The 23,774-nt window shown below is 44.1% G+C and overlaps 1 protein-coding gene across 1 annotated transcript in view; it reads right to left on the minus strand.

Annotated features, from left to right (window-relative positions):
* ACAD11 (acyl-CoA dehydrogenase family member 11) overlaps positions 1-23,774 on the minus strand; it is a 366,306-nt gene that overhangs the window by 182,459 nt on the left and 160,073 nt on the right. The window contains exons 6-8 of the mRNA XM_085630689.1: positions 19,250-19,397; positions 17,577-17,698; positions 16,519-16,625 (exon numbers count right to left, since the gene is read on the minus strand). Coding sequence (XP_085486815.1) covers positions 16,519-16,625; positions 17,577-17,698; positions 19,250-19,397 — 377 coding nt within the window. The remainder of the gene's footprint in view (positions 1-16,518; positions 16,626-17,576; positions 17,699-19,249; positions 19,398-23,774) is intronic.

A 23,774-nucleotide genomic window follows, 5' to 3' on the forward strand; every position in this document is an offset into this window, starting at 1 on the left:
ATCTAAATAAATAATTAATGCAAAAATGTCAGCCTAGATTATCTGCTCTCCTAGATTATTTGAACTCTGAATTTGTTTTAGGACAAACACTATAAAGAGAAATGAGGAGGAAGAAGGAAACTGTGGATCATTTTCCTGTCAAGTGTACTCCAACACAACCAATGTAAGCAATGTGAAAAGTTATAAAGAACAAAAAGTTGGATACAAACTAAATGTAATTATATGTACGATATACTGAATAATACGGTTATAGGAAAAAGAAGGATTATATAGCAGGACAAATAAGGCGTCATGTTAGAATTTTGTGAAAGAAGATGTGCAAGAAGATAAAATGAATATCAAAAGATATAAAAAGCATACTCCTACACAATTCCTCAATACAGTCAACAGACACAGAAAAACGGAATCTTGTATTAATCAAAATAGAACTAGTATTTTCAGGTCCAGTGCATTCCCCACAAGCAGACTGCATCTTGTCCAAATCACCGGGGCTGGTATTTGCATCCAATCATTTATTTTCTTGGCTTTATTTGGTCGCACTCCTCGAGGCATTTGGGAGCAAGTTTTCAAAACACTCTACTGCAGTGTCAACAATCTCTCTAAAGGCAATGAAAAATTACTTTTTTTCCTCACAGCTTTTGTTTTTTGAGATTTGCTTGTGCTCTTGTAAGTGCCATGGAAACCATTCCATTTCCAAGCTTTATTTCGATCTTATAGACCATAAAAGCAAAAGCATAAAATACATACATCACTAGATTTGGGCAGTAAAAACGTCAATGGACATTGCTGGATATAGCCATTTACAGTGAGTTGGACACATTTCATAGCAGTTAAAAAGATATTAAAATTTTAAGAAGCAAATTAAACATTAATTTCATTTGTTGGTAAGATCAAGACAATGGAAATGACAAAGGAACAATTATCATGTGCAGGGGGAAATTAAAAACTTGCGGTGCCTGTGCCACATGGAGTTAAGGAAACGGGACACAGCAAAAACAATCGAGGGTGAGTGTCGGTTCTCAAGACTCTAAAGGCCTCCCGTGACTGTCTGTACCCCAGATCTCTGCATATTGGTAAAAGCCAGTACCTCCTGCGTACATCATATCCTGGACAAAAGAAGAAAACGTGAATGGGAGTCTCTTCTTAGCTATTGAAGGCAGGACATCTAACAGGGGAAACTTTTGACCAATTCTTTGTAAATGCGTGGACTGGCAAGCAACCCAGTCTAAATTGAACATAGAGTTTCCTTGCCATAAACGGATGTACATCATCAAGGAAGAGTTCAAATGAGTACTGGTCTTTAAAATTGAAGAAGTCAGAGGTTAAGCGGCCTGGTTTGGTACTCCCTTGAATTTCAGCCAATCTGAGCTGTCTATAAGTTTTAACTAGTTTGAGCGGGTGATATTGTCGGGGACACTTCCTCTGGGTGGGTCCATAGGTTCAGCCGGCCTGGTCTATGGCACAGATCTTTTATGTGTGTGAACCAGGGTAGTTTTCCACCCCTCGGAGCCCCATGATCGCTTTGAGTTCCGACTGGTAGGCTATTAGCTCGGGGGTCGCCCATAGCCTACGCCAAAAAGTCAGGGGTCGCAATCCGATCGCCTCATCTATGGGTCTTGTCCCCAGGTCCATACGGAGGGGGATGAACGGGGTGCTTTGCGGTAGGCCCAAGAGCTGCCTCATAAACGTATTCACGGTTTTGACCCATCCACCTACAGGGAGGTGTCCCCAAAGTTCTGCCCCGTACATTACAGCACTCCTGATTTGGACTTTATATATCTCAATCAATGGGCCCGGTTGTCTAGATGTGGAGTTTCTGTAAAGTTTTGCTAATCCCCCTGCCATCTGTGCTAACCTTAGGCCTGCCTTTTCTTGCTGTGGGCCCACTCAAAGGTTTCCGTCAGTGTAACACCCAGGTAATCGAAGACAGCTACCCTCTCTAGCTGGATTCCATTTAGGGTGGGATTGGGGTGAGATGTTTTACTGGGATTAAATACCATATGCTTGGTTTTTAGTGTATTAATCTCTAGGCCCCTATTCTTACAAAATAGAGAGAAGCTGTCAAGGGTCCTTTGGATGCCCATGGGCGATTTAGATAGTAACAAGGTGTCGCCCACAAACATCATTGCCGGCCGGCACCTTGCCACAAGCGAGCTTTGGGACATCGGGGTTAGCTACCTCGTTTAGTTGGTCCACCAGGGCATTGATAAAAAGACAGAACAGAGTTGGGGCCAGAACACACCCCTGCCTTACACCCCAGTTCACTGGGAAACGTGGAGTCAGTTCTCCATATTTCTCAAATCTCCCCTGGGCAAAATGTCCAGTGTGCAGTCGCTTGATCAAAGAGAGCAAGTAGGGAGGAATGTCCGGTTGCTCTAGAACTGCCCAAAGTTTGTCACGGGGCACCAAATCAAAGGCTGATTGAAGATCAATGAAGATCAGATAGAGGCTCTCACCCTCTATAGTCACCGTCTTCCAATATAATAATTGGAGCCTGAAGATTTGGTCGATGGTAGAAATATTTTTACGGAAGCCTGCCTGGCACGCACTCAGATTGGCACGCTCGTCCACCCAGGACTGGAGGCGCTCCAGCACAATCCTGGCAAACAGCTTCTGGGTTATGTCAATCAGGCTAATTGGCCTGTAGTTGGTGGGCAGGAGGGGAGATCCCTTCTTATATACTGGGAACATTTCTGCCCCTAACCAGGTATGCAGGATTTTCATGCCATTTAAAATGGCATTAAATATTACACATAAATATGGGCCCCTGATATTGGGCTGCTCCCGAAATAGGTTCCCGGGAATCTTATCTAATCCAGGGGCCTTTCCAAGAGGAAGCTTCCCAATTGCACTAAGCACTTCGGTTAGGGTGAACCCTACATCATCTTCAAGGGGGTTCCCCACAACAGTTGGCGAGATTCCCCCTGTGGGCTCTATAATGTCCTGAGTGGAATACGACGATTGGAAATGAAGTTTCCAAGCGCCTGCTGCAATGTTCGGCTCAATAGGTGAGCTCTCTGAGGAGCTAGCTGTTCGAACCCGGGTCCAGAAATATCTTCATTTGTGAGAGCCTGTTTTATTGCATCCGATCTTTCGGACTCCCACTCTGTTTTGGCTAACTTTAGAGTATCGCTATATAAGGCCCTCCTGATTTTTATCAGAGATCTGTCTTTTAGTTTTATGGCATCCATGAGGGCATCCTTTGCCGTTCGCCAGGATTTATTAAACCAAGTGGATTTAGGGGTCCTCTTGCGTTTAGAGTGTATCAAGGGATTAAAGATGTTGGTCAGACTAGTGGTCAGATCTATGTGGATAGCCGTAAATTGAGCGATAGTGCCATTAGAGTTAGGGGTCCGTGCGGTCTTCTCCATAACCAATAAAGGAGGAATAATTAGGGAGTACAGGGCAGCAATCTTGCCTGGTGACAGCTTCAGGGTTTCCCACCTAATTCGCCTCCTGTTGTTGTCTAAGGATAGATTAGTGCCAGTGAGGTTGCTAGTGATTGGGGGACTATAAAGTTCCGGAAGCTTAAGATCGAGTACCAGAGCATTATGGTCGCTGTCGTGTCTAGGCCAGACAGCAAAATCGACAAAATCGATTAAAAGTCAGTTTTCCAGGTTGGTCTGACTTAGTAAGACCGTTGCATGCCCTCAGTGCATGGGTTAGTGTGACTGCGTTGATCTGTAATACCAGGGGGGTCCAAGCTCTCACCGGAGCAATCAGCGGTTCACGAATCAGCCAAAGGGAATCCTCAGCAGTGATCGAAGGGTCAGTAGGGAGGGCTAGGGGCTCAAACTGACAATTAAAATCACCATCCTGGTGTTCGGGGGAACTAGCTCGATGAATGTAGTAAGCATAACTATCGCCTGGGATTCCTGGGCAAAGGACACCTGACGGGAATAGATGTTAATAAATGCAATTTTAGTTCCAGCATTAAAAGTAAAGAGGGTACACAGAATGTCATCCGAGGAGGTGTTCAACTGTTCAACAGTACAGTCCAAGTGTGTGGCAACCCATGTGCCTAACCCACCCGATGGTCTGCCTCTGCCCTCCGTAGTTGCTAGTATGTTAAAAGTTGCAAAGCCCGTCAAGACAGAGTCCTCTCTAGCCCAAGTCTCCTGGAACATACATACATCACGATTTTGTACAAACTGTATCCAATCAGGATTTTGGAGTTTGTTTTTGATACCGACAATGTTCCATGTCAACACCCTCAGCTGGAGTCACAAGTTCGAGGTGGCATCACAAACGATAATGCCGGACGGGTTCGTGGTTTGTGTCATGTTTGGCTCGAGCTCGGAGTCTAGTACTCCCATTTCCACTAAGGATGCGTCTTGTGACTCACCAGCGGTGTTTAGGGAGTGCAGCCCTGTGATTTTTAGATTAGGCTCTCTATTAGCGCCCCCTACTCCTTGGGTAGAAGAGGGATCAGATGGGGTCAAAAGTCAATCTACCTCTTCAAGGGCCCCAAACCTTTTTGCTACTGCAACATTATACTGTATTCTGGATGGTTGGCCAAAAGTGGGATGGGGTTGTAACCAGTGTATTGGACCTCTAGTGCAAGGGGTCCATGGTGATGGCTAGATGCAAGAGTAAAAAAAGGCCAGGGTGTGTAGTTGGATCCCTGTGGGCGGTGCACGAGGGCTGGGGGACTGATCAAAAAAAATTCGGACTGTCCGAGGGTTACTAAAGTTAAAAACTATACAGTCTCCTTTGATTGACGTAGGGTTCTTGCCAACCCAACCCACTCTCCGAACTAGTAATATCTCACCCGCCCTCTCATAGGGAAACTGTCCATGCCTGGTGAGGCAGTAAAGGCACTTGTTTCTCAATTCCAGCTGTGTTTCTTTCTGTCCAGCATTTATTTCAGGTACACCGGTTGAAACTGTAAGATAAGGGAGAGAGGCTGGGGGTAAATCAATTATTGGGAGGGCCGAGGGGACTGCCTGCGTGCACGTAGTCTGCTAGGTTGGGCACTTCCCTGTCCATCATCTGATCAGGATGGAAACTCGCTCTCTGCATGCTAGGACCCCTGGAGCTAGGAACGTTCCTCCTTATTTGTGTGTGTACCGGGTTCCTCACCAGGCGAGTGAACGTTGCCTACTTGGGCAACTCTAGGAGTCCCCTTCTTGGCAGCGCTCATAGTGGCACGGAATGGTGGAAGTACCACCTCTGGGTGGTGGAAGTTGCCATACTTTGTCCGTCTGTGTACTGCAATCTTTCTTCTCCACTGAGGTCAGCAAAATATTGGCCAGAGGGTTGCCTGGAACACACGTGGCGGGCGTCTGACCGCTAGTTCTGTTCCCGAGGTGGAGCGCTAACTCTTCTTTAACAATAGCTCTCATCTGTGCATCTAGTTCCACTATCAGGTCAGATAGTTTGAGGGGGATTCTACCACTCTTCCCAATCTAACTGGTTCGCCCTCACTGGGGCAGGTTTCTGTACTGGGCTTTTTATTTGTTCCTCTCCCATTGCCTGTTTTTCGCCTCGTGGCTTTGGGCAATGTAGTGTTTGTTCTACTTTTGCGGGTTTTCAGTTTTACTGGGGAGGGATGTATGGGTGATGACAAAATCTCGCTTGGTCCAGGTAGGGATTTCGATGGGCCAAGGATAGAGCCCGGACTAGATTATACAGAGATAGGTGGCCCTAGCGATTGAGGAAAGAGATCTGGGGTTAAAGATAGTCGCCTCTCAGTGAGCTCGATTTCAGTCGAGACTAACCTGATAGCTCTCTGGAGCATCCAATCAATTGAGGTTTGGGGGAGTGGGGCCGGTAATAACACCGAAGGGGTGTTTTTAGGTACACAACCACGCTGCCCCATATCCAAAGCAAAAGCAGAGGCAATCGTACAGATAATAAAAAAAGAGACTGGATAAACACAGACCCAAGGGTCGGGTTGATGAATAACCAATCAACTGGATTTAAGAGTTGGTCAGGAACCAAACGAAACCTTGGCCTTGGGGACAAAAAGTTGAATCTTCTTCAGACACACTTTGGTGCCTTTACCTGTTCTTGCAGTTTACCTTTGACTATGCAACATTTTTGGAGGTTCGAATCAGGAAGCCGCAGCAAGATGTCACAAGGTGGGATACGTTGCTTTCACAGTACTGCTGGGGCTTGGAAACTTGCAGCAAAAATCACAAAGCGCATCAATCAACGTCATGCAAATGTTAAGCAACATTTTCATTGGTGTGCAAAAAGCACCAACATTCCGGCGCATGCGTGCTTGGTACCGGCGCACTTGCAAAGTGCAAAAAAGATTTTTCCCAAATTCCAAACAGGACAATGACAAATGAATTCACCAGTGTTCTTGTTTGTTTTCTTGAAGATTCATCTGTCTCTCTCACTTACGTCTCCAACACTTTCCCAGCTCTTTGGGATGTTTCACATCAGGTAGGCTTCTACCAGTCAGATCATGAACCATCGCCTCGTTGATGTGTAAAAAGCCGTTTTCCCTTACTCTCCGCACACCAATTCCATGAGAACAAGTTAAAGAAAATGCAGGAGAGTCCACTTCTCTGTCCACCACCAGACACATGAGAATTATTCCAAACCCTGGATGTGCAACAAATTCTAAAGGTTGAACTCGGGTTTAATTAGCAAAACATTCTAAGCAAATCGAGGTTCAGTGGTCTCCTCCTATGTTTTACTGCACTATTATCCAGTACTTGCACCAGCTAACCACGTTATTACAAAATATATCTCCGATGCTGTGTGCAAAAAAAAAAAAATGGTCGACCTGAGTGTCACTTAGATTTCTTTCCTTCTTTGACCAAACTCCAAACAAGGCCTGCCCACAAAGGATCTAATAAAAATACCACTTTGACACATGAGCTTCCCACCGCCTGTGGAGAAAGGCACAATGTATGTGTATGTATATCTATCTATCTATCTATCTATATCTATATATTATCTAATGGCGGTCGCCAGTAGATAGTTATAGTTAGGACCGTGTTTCCATAGGAAATCTGAAAATTCTATTTTGAATAACTTTGGCGCCGGTTGACGAATCTTAACGAAATTTTCAAAACTAATGGGGCGCTCCGCTCAGCTCCTACCCTGAAAGTCTCGGGGGGATTCGTCAAGCGGGGGCCGAGAAAAAAGGGGGGTCCCAAAACACATTTTCCCCATGCATTTTCCCATAGGACCTTTAGTTGAAGGTACAGCCCGAACGGCTGAACAGAATTACTTGAAATTTGGCAGAGAGGTAGCCCTCAGGTCAGGGATGTGCCTTTTGCATATATGGAGTCAATCTGTTCAGTAGTTCCAGAGAAAATTGCAGTTAAAAGCACATACATATCTATAGCCGCGCACCGTGCGCGCACCGTGCGAGCACCCTAACGTGCGCGAGCGTAATTCTGATTGGTGGTTACATGTTAGTCAACGTTTGAATCGGTCGAAATCAGAAGTGTCGGCTGCCATTTTGTTTGTTTTCAGTGCGAGAGTGAAAAAGGAAGGTGGTGAACGTGAAAAGGGGGCAGGGTAGAGTTCCTGACCCCCTAGCCTTTGTCAGGCGGTCCCTGAAGGACCCCGAAGGCAGAAAAAAACATTTTAATTTTTTTAAAAAAAATTCGCGGGGGTGCACGCACGGTGAAACCCCCACCCCAAAAAAAAAAATTTGAATACGTAGTTTCTTGTAAAATAAATATATAAAAAAAATAATAATACATACATAACTTAGCATTTAAAAAACCGTACCAATTCACTGAAAAAACCATAGGTTTCACAGACGTTTAGGAATTAGCATTTAAAAAACCTTGCAAATGCACTTAAAAAACCATAGGTTTCACACATGTTATAGTTAGGTGGATATTTCACTCGTAAAAAACCAATGAAATTCCCCCGTTATAGTTAGTTCAGATAACTATAACTCGTGCCACCGCCACTCTATCACAAAGATGATGTCATCAGTGATGTCATGAGTGAAAAACAGCACAAGTTGCACCACTCAAAATGTCCAATATAGTGTAAATCAATCCATATCTGTCTTATGTAGTGATGTTATGAGTGATGCCACTGACCATGTCATGAGTGATGTAATATGTGACGTCATGAGCAGGATTGCGGGCACGCGAGTTATAGTTATCTGAACTAACTATAACGGGGGAATTTCATTGGTTTTTTACGAGTGAAATATCCACCTAACTATTACATGTGTGAAAGCTATGGTTTTTTAAGTGAATATATATATATATATATTTTTTTTTATTTTTTTTGTTGCAATGAGGCTTGGTTCAGAGCGCTCAGCAGCGGGTGCGGGTGTTGGGCCAAGCCAAAGGCCAAAGTTAATTTTTGAATCAAAAGACACTCGCACTCTGGAACCTTGAAAAGATTTATTTAATCGACAGAGCCCTGTCTGTCACCACCAACGCATTTCAGCCTTGACGGCCTTGGTCACGGTAGGTGTAATTACTTCCTGTCATAGTTTTAACAAGTTTCCTGTTGTACAGGGTTTGAAAAACTCCCATGGAATTCTGGGATTTGTAGTGCTATATTTTTAACAAAACAAAACACCTGGTGACATTTAGAAAACAACTCATTACATTGATTTCAAAATAACGGCACATTGTTGTCCTAGTTCTTAGTATGTTTACAGTATAACTGACCATGTGCAGCACTAGTTTAAGCTTAAATGAGTCATTAGCTGGTATTAGTTACCATATTGGTGCCGCCACAGGAGCCGATTTTTTGAAAGCAAGAGTGCCAGCGGGGACAAGATCTGATGCACCACCACCCACTTGGGACTATTTTGAACTCACTCGAGTATGAAATCGGCACTACCAGTACCAGCAGGCCACGGGAGTGGTCACGCCCACAGAGGCGGGGTACAACATTGGATAAAGCTGGTGCCGAGATACTGCTGTGTGCTACGACTTCACTTGCGCCGCCTTTGAAGAAGTTTTACACGAAACGCGTCGGCTTTGCGGACTAGATGTTTGTGATGCCAAGATGTTTCCTCGTTGTGCCTTTCAATAAATGATTTTGGCTACAGACTTACCTGGCGTGGGCTCCTCTACAGCAGGTGTTCTTGATGATGGATTTATAGCGGCTTACGTCTGAGTCGCAGAGAGAGCTCCAGCGTTGCTCGCAGCACTCCTGTGGCGGCACCAAATTGATGCCATTTGTCAAGGGCCAGGTGCCGATTTTTTGAAAGCAAGAGTGCCAGCGGGGACAAGATCTGATGCACCACCACCCACTTGGGACTATTTTGAACTTTATTATGGGTCTGAACACGGCAACTCACTGGAGTATGAAATCGGCACTACCAGTACCAGCAGGCCACGGGAGTGGTCACGCCCACAGAGGCGGGGTACAACATTGGATAAAGCTGGTGCCGAGATACTGCTGTGTGCTACGACTTCACTTCCGCCGCCTTTGAAGAAGTTTTACACGAAACGCGTCGGCTTTGCGGACTAGATGTTTGTGATGCCAAGATGTTTCCTCGTTGTGCCTTTCAATAAATGATTTTGGCTACAGACTTACCTGGCGTGGGCTCCTCTACAGCAGGTGTTCTTGATGATGGATTTATAGCGGCTTACGTCTGAGTCGCAGAGAGAGCTCCAGCGTTGCTCGCAGCGCTCCTGTGGCGGCACCAAATTGATGCCGTTTGTCAAGGGCCAGGTGCCAATTTTTTGAAAGCAAGAGTGCCAGCGGGGACAAGATCTGATGCACCACCACCCACTTGGGACTATTTTGAACTTTATTATGGGTCTGAACACGGCAACTCACTGGAGTATGAAATCGGCACTACCAGTACCAGCAGGCCACGGGAGTGGTCACGCCCACAGAGGCGGGGTACAACATTGGATAAAGCTGGTGCCGAGATACTGCTGTGTGCTACGACTTCACTTCTGCCGCCTTTGAAGAAGTTTTACACGAAACGCGTCGGCTTTGCGGACTAGATGTTTGTGATGCCAAGATGTTTCCTCGTTGTGCCTTTCAATAAATGATTTTGGCTACAGACTTACCTGGCGTGGGCTCCTCTACAGCAGGTGTTCTTGATGATGGATTTATAGCGGCTTACGTCTGAGTCGCAGAGAGAGCTCCAGCGTTGCTCGCAGCGCTCCTGTGGCGGCACCAAATTGATGCCGTTTGTCAAGGGCCAGGTGCCGATTTTTTGAAAGCAAGAGTGCCAGCGGGGACAAGATCTGATGCACCACCACCCACTTGGGACTATTTTGAACTTTATTATGGGTCTGAACACGGCAACTCACCAGAGTATGAAATCGGCACTACCAGTACCAGCAGGCCACGGGAGTGGTCACGCCCACAGAGGCGGGGTACAACATTGGATAAAGCTGGTGCCGAGATACTGCTGTGTGCTACGACTTCACTTCTGCCGCCTTTGAAGAAGTTTTACACGAAACGCGTCGGCTTTGCGGACTAGATGTCTGTGATGCCAAAATGTTTCCTCGTTGTGCCTTTCAATAAATGATTTTGGCTACAGACTTACCTGGCGTGGGCTCCTCTACAGCAGGTGTTCTTGATGATGGATTTATAGCGGCTTACGTCTGAGTCGCAGAGAGAGCTCCAGCGTTGCTCGCAGCGCTCCTGTAGCGGCACCAAATTGATGCCGTTTGTCAAGGGCCAGGTGCCGATTTTTTGAAAGCAAGAGTGCCAGCGGGGACAAGATCTGATGCACCACCACCCACTTGGGACTATTTTGAACTTTATTATGGGTCTGAACACGGCAACTCACTGGAGTATGAAATCGGCACTACCAGTACCAGCAGGCCACGGGAGTGGTCACGCCCACAGAGGCGGGGTACAACATTGGATAAAGCTGGTGCCGAGATACTGCTGTGTGCTACGACTTCACTTCCGCCGCCTTTGAAGAAGTTTTACACGAAACGCGTCGGCTTTGCGGACTAGATGTTTGTGATGCCAAGATGTTTCCTCGTTGTGCCTTTCAATAAATGATTTTGGCTACAGACTTACCTGGCGTGGGCTCCTCTACAGCAGGTGTTCTTGATGATGGATTTATAGCGGCTTACGTCTGAGTCGCAGAGAGAGCTCCAGCGTTGCTCGCAGCGCTCCTGTGGCGGCACCAAATTGATGCCGTTTGTCAAGGGCCAGGTGCCAATTTTTTGAAAGCAAGAGTGCCAGCGGGGACAAGATCTGATGCACCACCACCCACTTGGGACTATTTTGAACTTTATTATGGGTCTGAACACGGCAACTCACTGGAGTATGAAATCGGCACTACCAGTACCAGCAGGCCACGGGAGTGGTCACGCCCACAGAGGCGGGGTACAACATTGGATAAAGCTGGTGCCGAGATACTGCTGTGTGCTACGACTTCACTTCTGCCGCCTTTGAAGAAGTTTTACACGAAACGCGTCGGCTTTGCGGACTAGATGTTTGTGATGCCAAGATGTTTCCTCGTTGTGCCTTTCAATAAATGATTTTGGCTACAGACTTACCTGGCGTGGGCTCCTCTACAGCAGGTGTTCTTGATGATGGATTTATAGCGGCTTACGTCTGAGTCGCAGAGAGAGCTCCAGCGTTGCTCGCAGCGCTCCTGTGGCGGCACCAAATTGATGCCGTTTGTCAAGGGCCAGGTGCCGATTTTTTGAAAGCAAGAGTGCCAGCGGGGACAAGATCTGATGCACCACCACCCACTTGGGACTATTTTGAACTTTATTATGGGTCTGAACACGGCAACTCACTAGAGTATGAAATCGGCACTACCAGTACCAGCAGGCCACGGGAGTGGTCACGCCCACAGAGGCGGGGTACAACATTGGATAAAGCTGGTGCCGAGATACTGCTGTGTGCTACGACTTCACTTCCGCCGCCTTTGAAGAAGTTTTACACGAAACGCGTTGGCTTTGCGGACTAGATGTTTGTGATGCCAAAATGTTTCCTCGTTGTGCCTTTCAATAAATGATTTTGGCTACAGACTTACCTGGCGTGGGCTCCTCTACAGCAGGTGTTCTTGATGATGGATTTATAGCGGCTTACGTCTGAGTCGCAGAGAGAGCTCCAGCGTTGCTCGCAGCGCTCCTGTAGCGGCACCAAATTGATGCCGTTTGTCAAGGGCCAGGTGCCGATTTTTTGAAAGCAAGAGTGCCAGCGGGGACAAGATCTGATGCACCACCACCCACTTGGGACTATTTTGAACTTTATTATGGGTCTGAACACGGCAACTCACTGGAGTATGAAATCGGCACTACCAGTACCAGCAGGCCACGGGAGTGGTCACGCCCACAGAGGCGGGGTACAACATTGGATAAAGCTGGTGCCGAGATACTGCTGTGTGCTACGACTTCACTTCCGCCGCCTTTGAAGAAGTTTTACACGAAACGCGTCGGCTTTGCGGACTAGATGTTTGTGATGCCAAGATGTTTCCTCGTTGTGCCTTTCAATAAATGATTTTGGCTACAGACTTACCTGGCGTGGGCTCCTCTACAGCAGGTGTTCTTGATGATGGATATATATATATATATATATATATATATATATATATATATATATATATATATATATATATATATACACACACACACACACAACCATACCTGTAAAATGAGCACCACCTAGGTGCAGCATTAGCACATTTTGGACAGGTGATCATGATGAAGTAGTTTTTATCGGGCGCAAAAATTAAGCTAATCGTGGTGAGACAGATACAGCAATTCTTTACAGAAAAAACAGGGCTTCAAACATTTATGGAACTTTAGGGGACTGGCATCACCCCTTAAATGAAGGGGAAGGGAGTTCCATAGCTTGGGTGCCGAAAAGGAGTTCCCACCTTTACAGGTCTAGCTTATTCGAGGAGCAGTGACCAGACAGAAAAGCGTTAGCAGACCGTAAAGGCTGGCACAAAGAGTAGATCTGAAATTATTTCAGAACCCACCTTATTGGAGACCTGAAGAGGCATGCGAGCGATTTCAAATTGAATTGTTTTATCAAAAGGTAACCAATGCAAAGTCTCCAATTATGGGACAGCATGCAGGCTCATTATGCTTAACAACTGCAATCTAGCACCCCAATGTTGTACTCTTTGTAAACTGTCTATCACCATATTTGGAAGCGCCAAGTATAGAGCATTACAATAGTACAAGGCGCTAGAATGGTAGCTTGAACTACCTTTTTATGAGTCTGTTTGGGAAGCATTGGGAGTACTTAAAACAGAATCCTTAAATATAAAAACAGGAAGCAGAAACCTTATTTGTATATCCATAGCAAGATTATTATCATTCATCACCCCCATATTTCTAGGTTCTGATGCTGAAGTTGGAGGGTCAGCTAAACAAGAGGGCCACCAATCTGGTCCCCTGTGATAGTCAACTCCATGTTATTGCCATTCAGCTTTAGAGCGTTGGCACACATCTCTTTCATCACCGAGGTCACACAATTATGCAAATGTAAGGCAGATCTAGATTTAACTACCACAAAGACCACAATTTGGGTATCATCAGTATATCAAATAAGTTATGGCATATATTTTTTATCAATGAAGCATGGGCCACCCCACACAACAATGGTCTTTCATCAGAGGAAAAGTTTGCCATCCTCACCCCTTTGAGAATTAAGGGGTAGGAATGAAGAGAACCACTCTACCATCTGCAGTCTTTAATACAGGACATTATGCGAGACCGTATCAAACACAGAACTAAGATCCAACAGGATCAAGGCTGTACTACATCCTACATCTAATAACATCTTGATGTCATCCACAACTGACACCAGAGTGGTCTCAATGCAGTGGAGTGGTCTGAACCCATGTGTGTTTTAGCAAACACTTATTTGACCTCCAAATGCTTCTTCAAATGTCTATCAATATCTTTTTCGAATATATTTTTCACACAAGGTAATCCAGAGATAGGCCTAAAGTTTGACAGTTCAAGAAGGGTTTATTTAAAAATGGTAGACTTTGAGCATTCTTCAGACCGCCAAACTGAGTTCACAGATCTGTAATGATAGGTGCCAGAGAATGCACCACCAGATGACAGCAAAAGGCTAGGCTTGGATCTTATGATTTCATTGCTAGTGTTTAGGCTTTCACCATATTAACCTCTAGTAGTCCCCGGAATGATAATATTGAGTGTGGCACAGCAGCCCTCCAAGGGTGCCTCAGTCCCAGTGCTCTCACTGGTAAGGTTTTTTGTAATATTGCTTATCTTTTCGTGACAGGATGATGCACTGACCTGGGGACAGTGGACTTCAGGACCGACGAGAGCCTCTCCGAAAATGGCCCTGCAGTCTGGTTTTCTCTCCCTCTCCAAGCTAACCCAAGAATGTGAGAGCCTCAAACTGAAGAGACCTGCCGGACAGAACACCTCTGAGCTAATCCTACCATTGGGTTCTGCCGGACTTGTCCCCAAGTCGCCACTTGCAGCCTTTCTTTTCCAGGTACTTTTCCATTGACTTAAAGTGTAGAGCTTGAGGCTACCAACACGCCAGCATCTCTGCACCCGGACTTACAAGGGCAGGTAAAACCGAACTGCTGGTGGTTTCTTGGACCTTGGCCCCTACTCACCTTGTCAATAGGTACCCTCAAGAACCGCTCACAGGTATATGTAGGCAAGTATATGTAGGCAGTGTCTGTTTCCCCTATAAGATAACGTTACCTCGTTTGAGGCTCATACCTCAAAAAATTTTATTTGAGTATTGTATTGATTATTTGTAACACCTACAACTCCAAAATTACTTACCTGATTCCAATGATCTTGCTGTCTAAAATTATATAAAAATCTGTGTTCTTTTTTTAATTGTTCTTGAACTTCTTACTGTGTCTCATTTATTGACTCTGTATGTACAACAAATGCTCAGCACTCCCCTCCGATAAGCCTAAACTGCCTGACCACACTACCACAAATAGAGCACTTGGGAATATTAAAGTAAGCCCTGTAAACCAATAAGGGTCGCCTACTGGGGTACACTACATAAATAGCCAACATCCTACAGAAGGTCCCTATTTTAAGGTCTGTCACGGAGAATCTATAGGTCAGATGAAAAGGGCGCTTGGCGAAGCAGGGCAGTATGGCTTCCAATTTAGGTGCTTAACGCGAGGAAAGTAGTAGAAGGTGCATTCACCAGTCACCAAGGTGATGAGATGGTTACTTGCCTTGTCTAGCACTTCTGTGGTTCAGAAGTAGTGCAGGGGTGGCACCACAGCTTGCCAGGCTGGCAGTGGTTCTGTCCCATCCTCTGTCTCTAAATCTGGCTGCCATTCACCAATTTGAGGCCAGACTGCTGCATATGGGTGGGTCTAAACGGGGGTAGCATGGTGAGCAAAAGAACGATGGATTTAACGCAGATCTGTTGAACGGGGGTGAATGTATCATTTGTTCCGCATTCCATCCATCATTTGTGTGTCTTTTGCGCACATTTGGTGGGCATTTCAATGGAAAATGTGCTGTCTGTGAATGACAATGTGCTACCATACGATGCTTGAGTTACATTGGTGGAGAAGTGTGGCTCACTGGTTAGAGGAGGCAGACCTGGAAGCAGAGGTCAGCCCGGGACCAGGGTTCAATTCCCGGCTCGGCTGGGTCTTGAGTCCATAAATGTCCATGGACTCGATAATTCTCGCTCCAGTGCATACTCGATTCATGGGTTCACACTCTGCGACTCTGGGCAATAGCTTGCTTAATCTCCACATGGGCCCCTCGCGGCGGGATGCCTGGCTTTCACCTTGCGGATTCCCTGCCGGGTTATCTCACAGGGGAATACCAGGACGGGTTCCCTAAGCAAGCGCTTAGAGACCGCTTGGTGATTTGCGCTATATAAATTCCTGCACATTTACATTTACATTTACATTAAAAAACTACCTCCTCCATGTGCATTAAAGCTAGATAGGTCGAGAAAGGTTGTCATGCTAAAAAGTGGGTCCAGGTTCTAAAAAACTTTGGGAAGCACTGATTTGCAGCGTAGAGTTGTGCCGTTCAGGTTCTGATGCGTAGCTTCCCAATATATATCAAAATGCCTCAAGATATTCAATGCACTAGCACTTTGCAGGCAATTTCTTTGGCGATCACAAGCTGGATGATCCACATTGCACTGGGGTTGCACAGCGTCCGGCTACTCGGACATCAGATAGACACCACCAGGGCGGTGGATCTGGAAGGTGCTTCCATGAGGTCTTAGAATCAGTTCAAACATGTAAAGGTTTAGGTATGTAACTAAGGTGCAAACTGTTGTCCTTGAACTACAGGCACGAACCTGCAAAATCTCAGCTGGACATACTGCTAAAACAACAAAGGTAAAGTAACAATAAAAATCCCAACGATTTCACTGAATATGTATTGTTGTTTGGGTCTGAAATAATCAGTGATCACTAAGAATCATCCCTTTATGGGATCTATTTAGGGGCTGTGGCGTTCCAAGGCACATGAAGACACATTAAGGGAACACAACCATGCAAGCTATACGCAACAGCTTAATTCACTTTCAGTTATGAGGATTTTTTGTGAAAGTACATTTAGTTAATCTTTATTTAAAGACATTCACAACTGTGTTTTCAAGCATTACTATTCTGTGTATCAGTGAAACAATATGCACCATCCTTACTTTTTCGCTAGTAGTAACCCATGTTCCGCTAGAGGCTTCACTATTTCTCCAAACTCATGTGCGTTCTCCTGACTTGCATTTCCAAGGAGATAACGACCATATATTCCCTGAATTTGGAAATAAAACAAAACACAGTATGTTATTTGGATTCATTTTATGAATTCGTGCACTACATTTTGGAAAGAGTCAAACAGTAAGGGTTTCAAGAGAATAGAAAGATGTTTCATCATGACAGCTGAATATCTACAAAACTGGTATTGATGTAGAGGACTCTAATTATTGCCTATTTCCAGAACATATGCCACAATCAAGTTGTTGAAGTGACATGTGTTACAAAAACAATAAATCACCACCATTTTTGGCAAAACCACGTCCAGGCACTGCAGAAGGCAGTAGGGTAAATTACTGGTTTCATATGACACAAGATCAAATTCTGTTTTCGAATAAAGGATCTGAGAGCGTGGTTGAATGCTTTGATACACTTTACTTGGACTAAAAAAAGTTTGAATCCAGTCTCATATGTCTAAAACACAATTTTATTCTGTGCTTCTATTGTTTGAAGATAGATTAGATACACAAAATACAATTGTATTGGTTTATTTACATTTCCATTGAATTTATATTGCATTGTTCACCGATTTAAGCGAGGTAAATTGCAAGGATGACAAATTCCACGAAATTGAAAACAGATTTTTTAATCAAACAGTGTGAAACATTTCTCGATAAGCCTTGTCGTGCTGTACCCTTAATTTGTATTTTTCGTATTGTTTTGTTCTTCGTGGGTCTTGGCTTTTATTTTTACTGTGGCAGAGAGAGATGAACTTCCATTGTGGTTGTGTTTTCTAATTTATAAATAGTTCCCACAATAGTTACTATTCCTATAATAAGGTATTAATCTTGGTTCTAACATGGCTGTAAAAACTGCTTGGAGGACCCCACACAAGTTTAAAAACCTTAATATTTTTATTTGATTATAGGGGATCAGATTCTTACCAGGAAAAAGTTATTTAGTTCACAGTTTCATGGCAGAACCTAGAAAGAAGGAATTAAATACTTACCTGAAAAATACCAGCCAGCTTGAAGAAGCCAAGAGCAAGATGGAAGTTCCAGTCATTTAACTTCCCAGGAACCCCCCTGCAGCGGAAATACATTGATATCAAGTCTTCAAGTGGTGGAGTCCCTGCATAGAGAAAAAAAAGATTACCATTTCAATGCTACACTTGTTCAATCTTTTTATGTGTTGTATTGATCATAACAATAAAAAATATATCTTCAAGCGTTTTTAATCATAGATCACCATCGATATTATAATCACTACATATTGACACCTTGTATGTTACAATTTCTGCATGCTGGCTCGGTAGTGCACTGGGAGAGGGTTGGCAGCTAGTCCAGGTACGGTTAATCCATAACAGATTTACAGGATAGCCATCACATAGCTAAATAACACTAATTTACATTAATTGTATGTAAACGACTACCCTATTGTAACATAGTAACAGGTTGCCCCGTTTACCCGTAGTAGGCTGCATAGGTTCCCTTTAGAGCAAAAGTTAATGAATTTTATAAGTAGTACTTTTGGGATGCTTTTATTAGAAGGTTGTAAGCGCTATTGCTATAATATGTTTGTTATTAACTACGTTATGGTCGCATTTTAAAAGGGTCTTTTGATATTGGTGCTATAGTTGCGTGCCTTCACTTTTATCTCCTTGTATGCTGCTACGAACACCGTCATGTTCAATTGAAGATCTATCAATCCAAGATTTTGATATTTGTTAAGTTTGAGCACTTGCACTTTTTTGTTTCCCTTTATGCTGCTAGTTATTGTGTACTGTATACAGAATCGTAGAATGTTTTAATTCCTGTATTTTAATCCTTAATCCGTGATGAATTAATCGTATTATTAAAAACGTATTTCTAGCAATCGTTGCAAAAGCACAGTTGAAGTCATCTAAAGATCCAATGGTTTAACTTGCCTTTTCCAGCCCCTGCAAGCTTTGTATTTGAAAGGACTCTGAAATTGACTTTGTGCTTATATTGCACCTCTCTGCAATTAACACACAATTATGAGTTATTTATTACTTTATGGAAACAGAATTTCTGATGCTTAGTGATTTTACAAAAAAAAAATTTAAGTGTTGGTTGAGATGATAATTTGGATACATGTTTTTATGTGGAACTCTTCGGAGTTCCAAATCATAATAAATACATTGAATTAACTACCCTATTGCTGTTAAAAAGTTGGCATCGAACAGCCCTCTATGGACCAACAATGGGTTATGCTAACTGAGCACCACATGGCGTTTACGTGATTTCATACTTGTAATACATGGAAGACTACAACGTACAACCCCTATGTAAAAGCCCACCTCTATTTCCTTTTTACATTTGAGAGGTGATGTCTCTGGTGACCTGTAATAACTAAAAGACATATCTGCAGAAATGTAATAACTCATTACAATTAAGCAGCAAATTAATAATGCCTATTGCCAGAGTCAGCAGCTAAGGTGAAAGGCAGCTCACAGAGCAATACTGCAGCTTCAGTTTAAACAAAAATGAGAAGTGACTTTTGATTCTTATGATCTTTCTTCTAAAATAAACAGAGATGAGCAGGCAGGAGAGATTAATGGCAACGTGTTTTTCTTTTGCATCGTTCATTAAGAGGAACAAAACAATCTCTTTTAAATGTTTATATATTACAGTAAAGACGGGCAAGAAAAAAATGTCTCACCTTCTACGTCGTTTATACTCAAAGGCGTGGCTTGACCCAAATGTTTGGTTCCAGTGGGCCACACATATGGCATAGTGAAGTACGCAAAATCTGCCAAGGGGTGGCCAACAGTTGAAAGTTCCCAGTCAAGGACAGCCACGACACGTGCCTTAAAAAGCAAAGAAAACATGGAGTTTATCCAGGATTTAAGTATACCAAATAACATGTTATTTGTATTACACGTGTTGGGTGTACGGGCTGGATTCTGTACTCCTGGAACCAATGCCTGAATTTGTTTCCGCATTAACTGGTGCTGGGACCATGGAACCCATTTTGGGCCAGTGAGTGAGTTCACAGTCTGAAGGCACAGAAAAAGAAACAAAACAATGGAGAAGTTGTACATTTGGTGGGAACTTCTTCAGGAGTCTTGAGGCAATCAGGGGTTTCTGGGCTAAGATTGCGACATTCAGAGTCTCTTATCACCAGTGTCATAGGGCGTAACCGGACTGCTTAGCTGAAAACTGAGAAGGTACATCCCGTTAGCACTTGACCCTCAGGGTAGCAAAGTCCAGCAGCCCAAGGCTTACTTAGGGAGGTGGTGTGTGGTTACAGACTAGGAACTAAATAAATAATCCAACAGCAATTAATAAATAAATGAATGCCCTGACAGTGCTTTTACATCCATCAGCAAATAATAAATCAATGTCCAGCCTGTGCTTTTGATTTTTACGAAGTAAAAGTAATTAACTCTCACATATAATGTACATAATATGCAAAGGACCCTTTGAATTTTACACCAATATCAAGCTTATGGGTCACAGTGCACTTCAGGAACAGCCCCAATGTTCCAAGGGACAAATCCAACTAGTATATGTGCATAAGGGACTGTGTGCCCTTATGGGAAAATTCCTGAAGAACCAGTCTGTGTGTGTCTCCTCCCTTGATATGATTCACACCACTGTGCAGGAGCTGGGCAAATTCAGGTTTGATGAGGTAAGGTATCCCCACTCATCTGAGTCCCAGGCTGCGCAATACCTTATGCGTCCTTTGAATTAGTTTTGTGGTGCCAGCTGGTCAGCAGGTGATAACCGCCGGCAGGAGTTACGCAGCTGAAGTGCTGTGTTTGGTGCAAAACCTACCAGGGGCGTTCACCTGCTCTCTACCCAAGCCACACTAACGTTCATGTGGTCCATGGTCTGTACTCTTATGCAGGTCAGGTACGCTGCAGCAGTGTCAGTACCAGCAATAGTATTGGTCTAGTAAGTCTTTATTTAATTAATCTTCCTGGGGTCCATGCTCATGTCCCCCCATCCAAATAAGCCGGGAGCTCCCCATGGATCGTAGCAGTGATACACAGCAATGAACGATGCCCTCTTTGGTGATAAAGCATCTTTCTCATAGGTACAGGTCATTGGGACACGACCGCCAGATGCAGTTGGTTTTCAGTTTGTGTGTTATGCTTCTGGGCACTATGTTTGTTCAGCGGGATACCACGCATGGTACATTTATTGACCTTTAGGAAGACCCCTCAATAACATGCACATCCATAGGACACCTTATGTTATGTTATGTTACTGAGGTTTATAAAGCGCGCGATTACCTTGCGGTGTCCTGGCGCTGAGCACATGATAGCCTACACTAAAGTGAGAAACTAAAACTGGGAGAAGAACCAAGTCTTAAGATCTTTCCTAAAGGAGCTAAGATCTGATGCCATTCTCAGCATCAGAGGCAGCTCATTCCAGATTTTAGAGGCCCCATAAACAAAACTCCTACCTCCCCAGTTAACCTTTTTGATGGAAGGAGTGTTCACTAGCTTAGCTCCAGTAGATCTAAGCGTTCTGCAAGGAGTGTACCAGGAAAACTTATCTTTAAGAAACTCACACTCAGGTCACCGGAGACAGACCCGTCATCTGGAGCGGTGCTGGTCCTCCCCAATTTGCAGTGGCTGTCCTAATTCATTGTCATGTCAGCTTCTTCACTGTCCTCTCTCCTGGTCAACATCTTCTATGTGCAAGGGCACCTCCAAAGCAATCAGTCAGCTTCTTTTTTAGGTCTCGCCTGAGCCAGCGCTTTAGCGCTGCTCTGGCGAGAGCTATAGAAAACGGGTATTTGGAAGTGCAAACGAGTGCTTTTCAGGCCCCCAACTACAGTGCATGTGCGCCGGGCGTGCGCACCATTTGGCAGCCTGCGTGTACATTTCGCGGACGCTTTGATGTTCTCAGTGAGCTGCGCGGCCACTGCGAACATCAAAGCGCCCGCGAAATGATTACTTTCACTTTAACGTTCGCACCTACTTGGCAGACTGGTTCTCTGTTGCTCTTTCCTCCTCTGCTCTCTCTCCTCAGAGTCCGTCCCTCTCCCTGTTGCAGCAGCTGGCATTACACGGGGAGGGTGGCTCTTCGTGCCTACCAAAAAACAAGCATTGGCATAGCCAATAGGTCTCGCTTTTGGGACCTTATAAGTATTTAGTTATGCAACTGTTGCATAGTTAAACACTTATAAGGTCCCAAAAGCGAGACCTATTGGCTATGCCAATGCTTGGTTTTTTTTTGTCCTCATTTGCCATTAGATGTACCCAGAGCAATTAACTTTCTCCGCGGCCCCCCTCTTGGTTGGCACCGACTTGAGAGCTCTGTATCTGAATGGATGCACTTTACACAGAACCTCTCTTACAAGATTCCGTCTGTTCTGATCTTATCTCTGAGCGACACGCAGAACGACCAGAGGTGTGAAGTAACACAGTGTAGAGGCATAAGCATTGGACTGTAATCACCCTAGTGTTTAGAGTACCCAGCCAATCCACACATGGTAACCAAAAATCTTTTTTCTTACTCTTCTTTTTCCGTGTGGCCCTATCAAGCTTAATCGTATATTTATTAGAAGTTGACCTGTCTAAAAACGTTGGAGATATATTTTTAATCCAACATTTACAGATTTCTCTCTGTGCAAGTAAGATTAAATAAAAAACGTGCTTATTTTCGTCTAGAGACAATAACTCACAATTTGGTAAGACCCCCAAAAATACCAGTATTATGCTCACCTGAATATCAGGCCCAAACATGGCTTTCATACCTCTACTTACAGACTCCCAGAAATGATGTAGCATTGGGCAGCTTAAAAGCATATGCACATCATCTGCCTTTTCCTGGAGGCATTTCGGTCATTTCGGGATAGGACCCTTCACAAAGTTAGAAAGCTTTAGGGGAGACCAATACACCCTGTGGAGATAAAAGATGTGGTTCCTCCTTAGGTTTTCAGGTTGAACTGTGGAGTACGAGATGTTATAAGATACTTGCCATAATTCTTCTGGATATGAGCCCAGCAAGCATTAATCGCACAGCTCCGATGGAAGTTTAAAGTTGCCATCTGTCAGGTCCACCAGAAGCCAGTACAGAAGCGCCACCTCTCTCTTTTTCCCGACTCTCTTCCTCAGGGTCGTCTCCAGTTTGTTAGAACAACCCACTGTTGTGCCATCCGCTTGATGCCAGCTCTTGATTTGTAAGTACTTAAATTTGGATATTTCATTTTCTGTGATGCTCCTCAGATTTTCCCACAAGAGCAGAGAACCCTCTGGTACAAGTTGTACCCAGCATGCTATCCCAGCTGTTTTTGAAGGAGTTACCAAGGAGTCCTCGGTCCATTTGGGGCATCCCAAATAGGCGCCAATGCGCTGTAGTAACGGATTTTCAATAGTTTTCTGATCTTGAACCATGTAGAGGCTAACCCGTTTAGAGTCTTTAAGACTACTTTTTTTTAAATCACGGATCACCGAATTTATAAATAAAGCCTTGGTCTCCTCCCTTTGGTTCTAACACCATTTCATTGAACATTGTCCCAATGTCCGAGCAGTCCGGTTCGTTCATGAGCATTTTCCCAGCTCTCATTAGAAATACCCATGCATATGAAACTAGGTCCGGCAAACACAACCCTTCCTTATTTTTTTTCTGCATAGTTTTTTCCAAGACATCCTTGTACCTTAGGAGGCCCATATAAAGCTATTTATCTTTGCCTGGAGTTTTTTTAATCCCTCTTCTATAAATGCCAAAGGGATGTTTTGGAATAAGAAGATATGTTTTGATAAAACCATCATTTTTACTAAATTAACCCTGCCAATTATTGTTAAAGGTAAGTATGCCCAGCTAGTTAGAGAGTTGCAGATATCTTTACTGATTTTATGGAGATTCATGTCTGTAATATTCTCGATGTTTTGCGTAATCATGATGCCCAAATTTCTTATCTCTTTTTTCATTGAATAGGTGTTCGTATTTAGATTCCAGGCCATGCACTCCATCTTGGACGCATTGATCTCATATCCAGAGACCCGACCAAACTGTTGTGCTTCATTATATATTATTGGGATTGTTGTGTTTAGATCTGATGTATATACCATCAGATCGTCGGCATATAAAGCCAACTTTTTTTCCCCAGGACTTATACTTAAAGGGAGATATTCCGGCATGGCTTCTGTTCTTTCCGGCTAGAGGCTCAATGTATAGGTTAAAAAGCAGCGGTGATAACGGGCTCCCCTGCCTTGTTCCTCTCCTAA

This window comes from Triturus cristatus, chromosome 10 (assembly GCF_964204655.1).
Source record: "Triturus cristatus chromosome 10, aTriCri1.1, whole genome shotgun sequence".
NCBI classification, from domain to species: domain Eukaryota; kingdom Metazoa; phylum Chordata; class Amphibia; order Caudata; family Salamandridae; genus Triturus; species Triturus cristatus.